Raw genomic sequence first — 13,075 nt, 5'->3', positions numbered from 1 at the left:
GGTAGCAGTGGTGTTGAGTGAGTTAGTGAGGGTTATTCTGCAATTATTTTTACTTTTCATCCATGTAGGGATGATTAAAAAGATCACTTCATATAACAGTTAATCCCTAACATAAAAATACCTGCCAGATTTTAAGTGTGCCTAAAATTACAAGTTTCAAGGGATATAGCTCTTTTTTTATTTGTTTCTATAGCTCTTTGCAATTCTTATTTAATTAATTTCTAAAGGCTTGTTAATAAAAATAATTTTCTAATTTTACTAACTTTGCAATGTAACATATTTTTCTTAAGACATTTTGTATTATAGTGTCGAAGATAATGGTAAATGATCTCAAGTAGTTCAGTGCCAGCCAACTGTTAATTCGAGGAGGAATGCATTATAAGTTTAAATTAATGGCAAGGTGCTTTACGAAGATGTATAGTGAGATTGGAGTGCTTTTTTAATTTTAATTTACAAAAGACAAAATATATGGTATGTTTAATCATTTTTATTAACAGGAAATATACAATATGAATATTTGACTAAAATAAAGCTTTACAAAAATGATTTAATTAAAGTGAAGCTGAAAACATGAGATGAAAAGTTCAAAAGTAGGAATATAAAAAAAAACTCAAGTCTTAAAAACAATACAAATAAAACAAATATAATACAACAATATGGTTATAAATATTATAACATTTTAAATAATAATAATACAGGTTTAAATTGGTCATGAAATGACTAATAAAGCCCCTAATTATAATTTTTTTCATCTGAGTCTACTATTCTGATATTACACTAATATCTAATTATACAGCTCACTTTCAAGCTACAACACATACTGAAAGTTATTTCAACTGAAAACAAATGTGATAAATTCTATCATAAACTGATTAAATTGAATAGAGTGTTTAGACTTTTAGAGGAATTTGTAAAATCTTACATCAATCATGTACGCTGGAGTACATGATTGATTGAGCAAACAACAAAAATATCATTATGGGAATAAACATGATGTTCATGATTCATGAATAACCATGAATCAAAAGATAAAAATGATACATAAAATTAATTTCACCAAATATTTACATCAGCTGTTCAAAGTATCTGCAGTAGAGAATACCTTATTAAAAAATTTTATTTCATACTATTGGAGAAAACTGTCCATAGTTGGGGGTGCCAGTTGATGGAGGTTTTCCTGAACTAAAAAGAAAATATGTGGATTATATAAGTAAATCCTGAGAAATCTCTAGAAAGATAATTTTTTTAATTATGTTTTTGTACATAAAGTTAAGACATAATAAGTCAAAGTTTCCAAATAAAAAAAGGAAAATTAATAATTACAATGACTGTATCATGTCCTTGGCAAAAGGATGTTGCGGCCAAGGGAAATCATCATCCTGATCGGCTGGAGAACTGTTTGATGTAGGTGAAGCAGCAAGTGCAGCCAGCGTCCATGCCTGCACAAGATCCCGACGACCTACAGTTGCAGCTACATTGGCATTTCTCAGGCACATACCTGGTACATCCCTTGAGTCAAACCTAAACAAAGTAAATTAAACCTTTTCAAAATTATTTAAGTGGCATGAATGCAGTCTTAGACTAATAACAGTTGATCAGCAAACTTAAACAAGGAGATCGGGAGGAATCAGTGTCATGTGTGTTAACAAAATTTAATAAATCCAATTTCCTCAGTCCATTTTTACAATATTGTTAAACAGAGCTAATCTGAATTAAGTAACCGTCTAAATAAATATCATGAAACATGTAATGAAATACTTAACCATGAATAAAGTACAAATTGACATTCTTATTCTATTTTACCTTATTTGAAATCAGTAAATATATCTGGTTTTAATTATAATATGAGTTCAACAGCTGGAAGAGAAATGAGCAAAAAATAGTTATAGTTACCTTAATCTGAAAATCTAATAATTATTATGTAGTCAATTAAACACAAAAATGAATACTTCATTTTCTAACATATTTTTTATAGTTAAAAAATAATATCTTCAATAAATTCAAAATTAACAATAAATACAGTAGTAGTAAATCAAACTTACACATATTTTTCAGCCAGTTCTTTATGAATATAGAATAACTGTGATGCATCATATATGACAACTACAGACTTTGAACTCTTACTTGAATTATATTTTCCAAAAGTACGCCCACCACTTGTCCTACTTCTTGACTGTAAATTACTTAACTGAAAAAGAAAAAAAAAATGAAGTATTAAAATATGAAATACATCAAATATTATACCTTATCAGCTAAGAGTAACAATGTATCAAAAATGTTTTTAGCCTATTTCAGTTAACATAAAAAAAAAAATTAAAAAAAAAAAAACCAATATTACTCCATCTATAATTAATTTTTTTCTTCTCAATTCAACAGATAATATTATCACAACAAATCTAGAATAATTAGAGCTGGGTTTAATTATAAGCTATAAAATAGAACTGATCTGTTCTTTTTAACACTAAAGTGAATAATTTTTTTGGAGAAGCAAGTATCTTATTAAATACAAACTGTTTTGATTTCTTTAGAATAAATTCACTGATCTTAAACTAAACTATTGGCTGCAAAAATATAGATTCATGTATTGTAATAATTATGTATTGATGCACTTTCTGATATACCAAAATAATTATTTTTTACTGGTTTTAAAATTTTGTGTTTCTGACAAAAGGTTTTTTAATTTTTATTTTTAATTTAAAAAATATAAATTGAATTTATTAGGGTGACTGAGGTGATTACGTTCTGCATTTTTGAGTATAGATAAATAAAGTTATACATGAATTTAAATAACTTGACATATCTGCTGATCTCTGTAGCAGAGTGATAATATCTCAGTCTTTCATCTTGAGATCCCGGGTTCAAATCCTGGTCAGGCATGACATTTTCAAATTCCCATTCACAAGCTACCATTAAACAAACTGGAAGCTTGTACATGAGAATATGAAACTGGAAAAATGAATTATTCAAAAAAAAAAATTAAAAGATTTAAAATCAATAAAGTTTAAAAGCAGTAAGTTAAAAAAAAAAGTACAGCATTGGAAAGGGAAAAAACAAGAAAAAATTATAAAATAAGCAGGAATAAATAGAAAAAGGATGGAGGTGTGATGCAGAATTAAATTCGCAAATAGGCTCAGGTTTTTTTTCTCAGTTCTGTCTGAATACATTTAACCGACATAAAAATACAGTTTATCTTTTAATATTCCATTATAATGTTAAATTACAGTCAGCTGCTTAGACAGACCAAACATTTGATATTTCAAAATAGAGACAACTTTTAAATTATAACTAAATATGTTGCACTCTTTGTGGAGTGCAAACACAATTTTGATATGTGTGAAAATATCTTAGAATCAATGTACATAACCAATTATGTTCTATCCAATTTATGACTATATTACATCCACCCATTTCATGAAAAGGAAATGTACATTTATATTTCATATACAAAATAAGAATTATTAATCATTTCATACTATAATAAAATTAAATAGATATATTAATTTTCCTATGAGAAAACAACATTATTCATTACTTCACTATATTCAAAATTTTTATGTAATTTATTCTTTGTATTATTTTATTTTCAGCTTTAAGTAATATGCTATTTTATGAAATTATTACAGGAAATAAATTACCCTTTTTCAGTTGTTTTGCATAAAAATTTAACAAAATAGTTTAACAAATTACATCCCAACAGGACAAATATATTTATTACAATTAATTAAAAAAATATCAGTTAATGAATTCTATTTTTTGCCTCAGTTGAGTACTTTCCCTAAAATCTTTGCTTCTTTCAAGACTGCACCAAATACTAGATACTATCATATATATTTGGGGAAATGTGTAATAAGTACAATATTTAGACCATCACTAACTTATACATACAGTATTTTGTATTAATTTATTATTGTTGTACCATGAAAAGTGACAAATACAGCCTGTTTATTGCCTATAATTATACATCTCTTTTAAGAGCAAGAATTTATTAAAATTTAAAAGCAAGCACTTAGATGCATTTTTAACAGCTTAATACTACAGCATTTGAGATCATATCACTGGTGTATAGCATTAATATTTTCTTTCTATACTATTACTTTCTATACTATTTTTAATAGTTTTCTTTTTTCCATACTGAGCAGAAAATTATCGTTATTAAAGTTTTACATCTGAAGAATGGCTTGTAAATTTTTTTTTACAGCACTGAGGAAATTAAACTGCTGAATATCCTATATATTGAAAAGTTTGTGACTTTTCTAACATAATCTCAATACTATCATTGCAAACTGTGAGCTCTTAGTAGTTTATATGCTAACTTTTTCTTTAACTTAATTAAAAAACTCATAATTCACCTTTTTTCACTAAAAACCTGTTTTGAAACTGAACTAACAATTATAGAATATAAGGCAGTAGCATGTCAATTGTTAGTATAAATATGCTTGTGTTGTGCTTCATATTCTACAACATATGTTTATTATTTAAATGGATTATTTCCACTATATAAAAAAGTATAATTGTAGTAAGTAAAATAAAAGTGAAAATTACGAATTGTATTACCATCAATAATAATTAAACTTTTTTATCAAACCATTTCAATATTAAAATAGATGAAATTAAAAAAAATTAATGTAATAAATGTAATTGTAGAAACAAAACATAGTTACACAGAAAAAATAAAAACTTGATATTACTATATGTGTATCTGTGTGTGTGTTTATATATATAATGAATGGGTTTAATGTAAATTGATGTATTTGAATATAAGCATATAAAGAAAAAATTCTCAAATTTGCTTTTTCATGCACATTAATAATCTGTTTTTATAAATATTAACTAAATTAAAAAACTTAATAAGTAAACAAAAATATATAAACTGAAAATTATGCATACCTAAGAAACCTCAAAAAAAGGAATTTAAGAAATAATATTTGGAGGCCATACCCTACAAACAATTTGCCTTTTAATTTAAATAAATAGCACATGAGGAGTAAATTAAATTATGGTTTTATATGTCAATCTGGTTAACAATGTTTAAGTATGAAATAATCATTATAAATCAGCAAATTTTGTTCAATGGTTAAAACTAAACATTTATTTAAGGCTCCTTTTTCAATCTTTTTTTTACGCTAAGCTGTTCTTTGTCCTTTGAGACAATCTCACACTGATGATTTTGGACATGCTGGTATTAAATCAACCCTATAAACCAAGTGCAAATCAAAAATAAGACAAATAAAAATTTACATAAAAATAATTGTACAAATGATTTCAACTACCACTATCGTAATCACTTCAAGATCCACGTCATTTGTAACATATAAGGAATTGGATCTTAGTTCCAAAAAGATCTTTGGTGGGCATATTTTCATATATCTAGAGAATGAATAATTTCTAAATTTTTTTATATAAAATTAAAACATACTTCATTATACTGATCTAGAATGAATAAATAAAACTCGATAAATTGACCTCAATTCCTTACTCTATTATCCTGAAAGTAATATGATGAAACAGAATAAGGTGGATCAGGATATGAACCAGCAGCAAGAGCAGCAAGTGCTCTGGGAGTGGTCATATCAGGATTTGGTCGGGTTGATAAACGCCGAGCAGCTGGAGGTCGACAGAAACATACCAACATACCTGAAAATTAATTGACTATCAATACTACATAATCAACTAAAATTATCTTGATTCTGTCTTTAAAAGCATAATTCGAAAAAAGTTTCTAAGATTAAGCTAAAAATAAAATTTTACGAACATCTTACATTTAGTGTTTGCCTACTTGATCTAAATTCCTTTTATAAGGACTCCAATAAGTAACAAAGAACAATATGAAATGTAAACAAAATTTTAACATTCAATATTAAGTACATATTTTTATAAATATTTTTTTAGTAACTAAAAAGTATACATTCATTATATAGTAAAACATAATAGTGTTATCATTTATGAAGCGTTCTCTTGATTACAATGACAAAATTTCCTGCAATTAGTGACAATTCTCCAGACCAAAATCATGTGACTGCCAACCCATAAGGGAAGGCACCTGCCTTGTGATGCTTCTGGTTGCCACCCCACCCCTTGTTCTTAGCCCTGAAGGGCTTTAACAGGAGTCGTCTTTCGCCCTTTAACTTTTTACATCTCGTAGTAATGAGCTAAGCCTCATTGGGATGCCACCGATATAAATGCCTCAGTAGATATTTACATCAGTGATTTTTAAACTCAGTTTTTGCCTTCGCTATAGGCCTTCTTCTCTGGACACCAAAATCCTGTAACAGCTACTTTTAATAAAAAAAATTACATTAAAAAAATAAACTTTTTAAGTTCTAGATCATCAAATTCAATGGTCATAACAGTGAACTGTAAATGTGGATCTCTGTGAAACACAGACTTGGATGAAGATAAATAAAGTTATGTAACTAATTTGTTTCAAACATTAGTTTGAAATGTAAATCTGAGTATCAATGTTACTGCTTTTTGCTTTTACTCAAATGGGATTCCTGGTCTCTATATTACACCCTCACTTTGTAAAAAGAATAACATCCGGAAAAAATACTCAAGTAAAATTTTATTAATAATTTTTGTTCAAAATTTTGTAGAATTTCAATTTTTTCATTTGTTCAATAAAATGACATTTAAGTGAAAAGAAAGAGAGAAAATCTGTTTTTCTCAGAATTATCTTTGGAATACTTTAGTTAGAATCTGGATCAAGATCAAATTAAATTGAGAGTTTCACTACAAACAAATAAGGGTCAAAATGAGAGAGGTGAAGAATTCACTTTGGGATAAGAATTTAATGCTGAAATTACATTTAAATTTTACAAAGTGTTCTTCAAATCATACATTTTATTCATAACTATTAGTACACTAAGTATTTTAAGCACTTTAATTAGTTGATTATATATTTTTAACTCAAAGTATACTAAAAAGTCATTTCAGGAACACATCCACAAATAATTTTTTATGACTCAATTAAGTTTAAAATGATGTAACATGCAACATGAAATTTTTTTGCACTGCTCTCTAAACAATAATATGATGACGTATTTTTATTATTTAAGGGTAATAACATTCAAATTATTAAAATGTTAAACGTTTTGCATTTTCAAATGTCCGACAGTTAAAAAGTCACTTCAAGAACACGTCCATAGTTTGACCAAATTTTGCAAACTAGTTGCTCTAGATGATGCTAGTGAGCAATCATGTGAAGTTTTGTCAACAAAGAAGTCAGTGTTTTTCTGATTTCTGCATTCAATAATATTTTTTCTGGTAAGTACTTTACAATTCATTATCTATGTAGTGTAGAGGCTAAGTATAAATACTAAGTATTTATACTTAGCCTCTTATGGTGAAAAACAAATCAAAGTTACATCTTATAACTCTTTCTTAGTAATTTAATGAAACTGACTTGACAAAACCATACAGATCTGTTTTTATATTTCAATCTCCATTTTCTCTGATTAATAATTGCATATTTTACAACGTTTTAATAATTATTATACTATTACATTCTAAACATCATATTTTATTATAATTTTTAAAAATTGTTCTCGAAATTACTAATGTTTTGCCCATTCACAATTTTATGTAATTACTATAAAAAAGAAACTTTTTTGCTTGGCCATTTTCAAAATAATTTTAGGACATATATGGTGGTTATTTTGTAAATTAAAATTAATGTTCAAACATATGTTTATTTTTTTGAACATTTGGGATCTGAAAATGCTCACCTCTAATTTGGACCCTAAGGTGTTTAAGATTTATGATAAATAAATCTGCCTATATACAGACAGAAATTATATATATCGTCATATGTTTGTGATTTGACAAGGATACTAAAAGATAGCATACATAAAAATTTCTCACAAATAGTTTATTACTATTAAATAATTTATAAGGTACAAAAAATAACAATTTAAATTAAATACAAAATTAATTTAATAAAAATTAAATTATATATACCAAAATACAATTCCAATTTACTAAAAACTTTATAATAATAGAAGCTAATATTGAGTTAATAACAACACAACAATTGAAAAATCTACACAATTTATTTTACGAAGTATTATTAACTTTTATTGTTTACAAAAGCACTACTTTACACTTTATATATGAATAGAATAACGTCACTTTCACTCCTGTTCACAAATAACTCACAGAACAGCTTCTTGTTTTTAACCACTCCCCAAAATGGAATACTTGTGATGCACTCTTCACTCGTTTGTTACCAAACACTTACTCCAAATGCTCCTGTATACTGAGATCGCTTTTATCACACACTGAACTAAAATACTTGGAAACTGTCATTCTGCTGGTCCCTGGCAGTATTTATATCTCCTGATTTGCAGTACCAGTACTTGACCCATAGTTTTGATTGTTCAAGGGTAATAATATTCAGTCTGGACCTTCTATTGCTTTTCTGTAAGTCCTTTTCTAGAAGGAATCCCTTTGTTGTTTCTTCTAGGTTTCTCCTTCTTCATTTTCTCTCTTTTTATTCTTTCTGAAATCTTCTCTACCTGTTATAACATATATTATTTTTTCTTTTATATGAGATATTATTTTTATTGGATTTGAGATCAATCTAATGAAATAATACTGAAAAAAAAGGTACAAAATATATATAATAAAATTAATGTACATATATCCTGTATATTATTGCTACAAGGTGTACTTCATATTGGCAAGTGTGACCTAGCCATTAAGATGTTGCGAGCGTTACAGACCAGCTATGCACCTGCACACGTGCTCCTCCAAACACTCCAACACATCCCTACTACACACTGGCAGCTTTATAAGCAGCAGCATAGTAATAGAAGATCACCATCAGGAACAGACCAAGAAGGAAGAAGTCCCTTGGCCAGTCCAGCATGGGAACTCCTGGCTGATGCCAACATCCCTGCTAGAGTAGCAGGCCTGACTGGCCTGCCGAGAGAGCTCACCACCTTCCCATCCAAGCTTGCTGAGCATCAAGTGCCCTTGATGCGACCCGCACTACCAGCAGAAGTCCTTCTAGTGAAGACAGAGCTGGAAAGAATCGCCTTGGCTGCACGGCGGAAGACCACCAATGCCGGCATGACACTGCAGGGCCCTGGGAGCCATCACTGTCATGCTGTATTGGGAACCCAACTGCCCAATTACAATGGAGGAACCACAATTTTCCAACTAACCTATTGAGCCGAGCCTAGATCACTGGAGACCAGCAGCCATACTCAACAGTAATTCTCAGGGCTATCTTGTCAAACACACAAACAGCCGTTTTCAGGGCCACCACTACAAAAATCCCAAACAGACATTTTCAGGGCTATTACAAGATTCTAAGATTCCATGGAGCAATTCGGCAACAAGTGGTGCTCATTGTGGGGCAAATATTATCTGGACAAGATGACTGCACCTAGCCATGCCTCTGCCAATCACATGTTAGCCGACAGACAAATCCACAAGCTGCCCAACAACAACTGCCTGATTGCAGGTGGCAACATTTCCACCAGTAATAACAGTGGCCTGCCACATGAGGATTCTGAACTGTTCCCTTCCCATTTACAAACGTAGCTACAAGAGCAGAGTGTCCATTGAGCAATGGGCAGCTGAAAGGAGATGCCCTGCCCTGGGCTAGGCAACACAAGGGCCTACAACTTGATTGGCCCACGTTCACTGACCAATTTTGGCATCAATATAACCATCACAGAGTACTGCCAAACTGTGGTCCCAATTTTATGGGAAGAATGCAAGCGACTAATGAACCAGAGGAGCTTTTCCTGTTGCAGAAAAGGAAACTCATTCATCAACTAGCTTCTGGTAGTGAGGCCGCCTTCCTACCAATTCTGCTGGAGCAGTAAATATCCATGACATTGACAACCTGCTACATTCGGGCCATCATTGCTGAAGGAGATGAGTGGGAGATCTAAGCTACAATGAAATTGAAGAGTAATTACAAAATCTGCGTAATTCAGGAGGAGCTCGCTGGATTAAGTATGTTGGCTTCAACCAGAACTTCCATGGCTAAAACAAATACTAAGGTAACGTGAAGTAGGAAGAGCTTGGCTCCATAATGCCATTACTCTCTGGAGCACCAATTCCACAGGGACTGTCCAGTAAAGAAATCACAGTAAGGAAATGAATAATGGTCCTGTCAGCAGAGGAACTTGAGGGTTGTCAATGAGAGCCAAGATGGAGGGAGCCACAATTGTACTCTAGCATGGCTTGTTGCTCCTTCAACCAATCATGTCCTACGATAATTACTTCCCAAATCCTGGGATTAGCAGAAGTATGGTGGGAATTTTTGTGTGATCACAGAGGAACTCTGTTTGCACCAATGCTGTGATAAACTAGGAAGTAAAATTCAACATTAGATCTATCTGAATTGGTTGCCACCATAGCAGCTCAGCTCTTTCAAAGCTGAAGTTGGCTGCAGAAACTATGGCTGCCTTCATGACACCATTTTCTGGCACAACCTACAGTATTGAAACTAGACTGGTTGGCAGTAAAAAAATTACAGCCCCTCAGGTGAAGACAAGATGGTGTTGAAGTGACATCAGAGAGTATTTTCAATACTCCCTTGCAAACAATTTGGTCAGCAGTACATGAGATCAGACTTCAGGAAGAAAGCTGATACACCTGTATAATAAAGAAAAGAATTCGATTGTCAGAGAACAAGAAGAAGAGATGCTGAGACACGAGGTGATAAAAGCAATCGACATCGCCTTTTAATTCTGTGGTGATCATTGTTAAGAAGAAGACCTCTACACCACAATTTTTTGTAGAATTCCAGCAGTGAATGACATCACTGAGGATGTGGATTCTACCACTGATCTATGAAACTATTAAAGATCTGGGAAGCGCCCTTGTCTTCTTGACAATTAACCTTAAAAGTGACAATTTGCAGGTACCACTGAAGGAATCAGCTAATTGGTTTTCAGCCTTTATGGTTCCAGATGAAGACCAATACCACTCATCTAGCACATTCCAGCATCTAATGCAGGAAATTCTCACTAACCTCCTCCGCCAGTGCTGCTTGATGTACCTGGACATCATTGTTTAGAGCAGTAGCTGGGAAGAGCACTTATGCCACCTAGACTTGGTAGAACACCTACAACTTCACCACCTGACATGCTCCTTGGAGAAGTGCCAATGTGGCCAAGATGAGATGTCATTCTTGGCTCCTAAAATCACATCCACTGGTAATATTCCACAGCGGCAACACCTACAGGCTATCATTAAGCATCAAGAAAAGAGCTGCAGCTCTTTTGTTGATGAACTTGCTGACGAACTTCTGCAGAAGTCTATCAGCACTTGTAACCAGCAGCAAAAATATATCTCAAGATTCTCAGAGTTTTCTATGCTGTTGACTAACCTGTTGCTGAAAATGGACAAGCACTGTATAGCAAGTCTTCAGCTGATCATTGAAGTTATATCGACCAGACCCAGAGCTTCCTACAGCATCACAAACAGACACCAGTACCAGTCATTAAGGACTGGGAACTGTGCTTTAGATTTACTAGCAAGCCAAAAATGAGGAGCAAAGGGTCATCCCATACGCCAGCATGAAGCTAGCAGAGGCAGAGAAAAAGCATCATTTCAATGAGCTTGATGCCTCACCCTGGTGTGGGCCATCAAGTGTTATCGTCCATACCTTGAAGACAGAATTTTCTTCCTCAGAACAGACAACAAGCTTTGACATGGCTAAGGCATACAATGGGCAAAAAACAATGGGCTTGCTCAGCCTTATTGGTTCAAAGTTTCAAGTTTAGCACTATCATGGCTAGGAGGATTAACTACCAGACCTGTTGTCAAGAGAACTGACTAAAGAAGAAAATATTGCAATGGTGGAAGAAGAGAATAGGATACACACACAAGAGAATGTGGTCAAGAAGATTGTGGAGCAGTTACACCTCGACTGCAAGAAGTTGTTGCCACTTCTTTGCTTTAACAAGTGCGAAAGGCAGAAGAAGCTGATCCAAAGTGCCAACTATTATGCCAAGATCCAAATCTGTCTTGGGGACTCACCTCAGAGTGGACGAAGACAGCAGAACTCCAACCAGTTGGAATGTTCTTCCCACCTAGCAACCGCTTAGCTGTAACACGACACTACCATAACACTCCAGAAGCCAGTCACCTCACAGCAGAAGAGACCTGGCTGGCAATCTGTCAATACTAAGATTGGCGGGGCCTTAAGAAGGACATTTAACAAAACATTCCGCAGTGCCACGAATGCGCCTGCTACAAATGAGTCAAAACCTTCAGTAAACAATCAGCAACCTAACAGACTCTCTAACAATGAGTTAGCTCCAGGATTGTGCTAACAAGTCGGAAGTGGAATCCATGTATACAGGTGTAATAAAGTGTGCCACCAATGATTACATTGGTGGCACACTTGATTACACCTGTATACCATACACGTCCAAATCCCATGGAGCAGGACGTCCAACATCTAACCTAATTAGAATATGCCTGAGTACTGTTCACATTAAAAAATGATGCCAACACCATGACTGGCATGCCATTAAGCGAATTGCTCATTAGGAGACCCAGGGACTGACAGCACCCGAAAGCAGAGGAACTGCCTCAATCCACTGAGGAAAGACAGGAGAAGGTACATCATATCAGGAGGCCTACTGTCAAAAGAAGTTTACAAACAACAGAGAAGAACAACTGACATTTAAGGTAGACAACAATGTGTTTTTCAGGCAGCATGCCAAGCATGGTTGATATGTAGGAATTGAGGCTCCACTGTCCTTCAATGCAAAAGACAAGTTTATGAAGTCGATCGGAAAGGTACTTTCTGATTAAAGATACATATCTCGAGACTCAAACCTGCATGCCATGCCTGATAACGAACTACAGAGATCAATCAGAACAGGATCCGTATGTACTGGCCTAGATTGGGGGAAAGTTGTTGTCACATCCTTTGTTTGAGCATGATGTTAGCCGTTAAGAATGTCAATCGCAGCTGCAGTCCACCTACATGCCTGCAAATGTGCTTCTCCCATCAAGCCAACATCACATCACAGTGGCATGGCCATCACCATGTACTAGTGGCATTATAAGCAGCAGCAGCAAAGTAATGTGACAACATTTACTC

General features: G+C 32.9%; 1 protein-coding gene across 1 annotated transcript in view; it reads right to left on the bottom strand.

The window, feature by feature from the left end:
* Wdr59 (WD repeat domain 59) overlaps positions 1 to 13,075 on the bottom strand; it is a 153,299-nt gene that overhangs the window by 43,817 nt on the left and 96,407 nt on the right. Inside the window, exons 14-16 of the mRNA XM_075356849.1 lie at positions 5,477 to 5,634; positions 2,043 to 2,188; positions 1,324 to 1,521 (exon numbers count right to left, since the gene is read on the bottom strand). Of these exons, the coding sequence (XP_075212964.1) occupies positions 1,324 to 1,521; positions 2,043 to 2,188; positions 5,477 to 5,634 (502 nt within the window). The remainder of the gene's footprint in view (positions 1 to 1,323; positions 1,522 to 2,042; positions 2,189 to 5,476; positions 5,635 to 13,075) is intronic.

The sequence above is a fragment of the Lycorma delicatula genome, chromosome 2, assembly GCF_047948215.1.
Source record: "Lycorma delicatula isolate Av1 chromosome 2, ASM4794821v1, whole genome shotgun sequence".
In the NCBI taxonomy this organism is placed as follows: Eukaryota; Metazoa; Arthropoda; class Insecta; order Hemiptera; family Fulgoridae; genus Lycorma; species Lycorma delicatula.
Note: the sequence above shows the minus strand (reverse complement) of the source record. Positions and strands in the feature narration are given on the sequence as shown.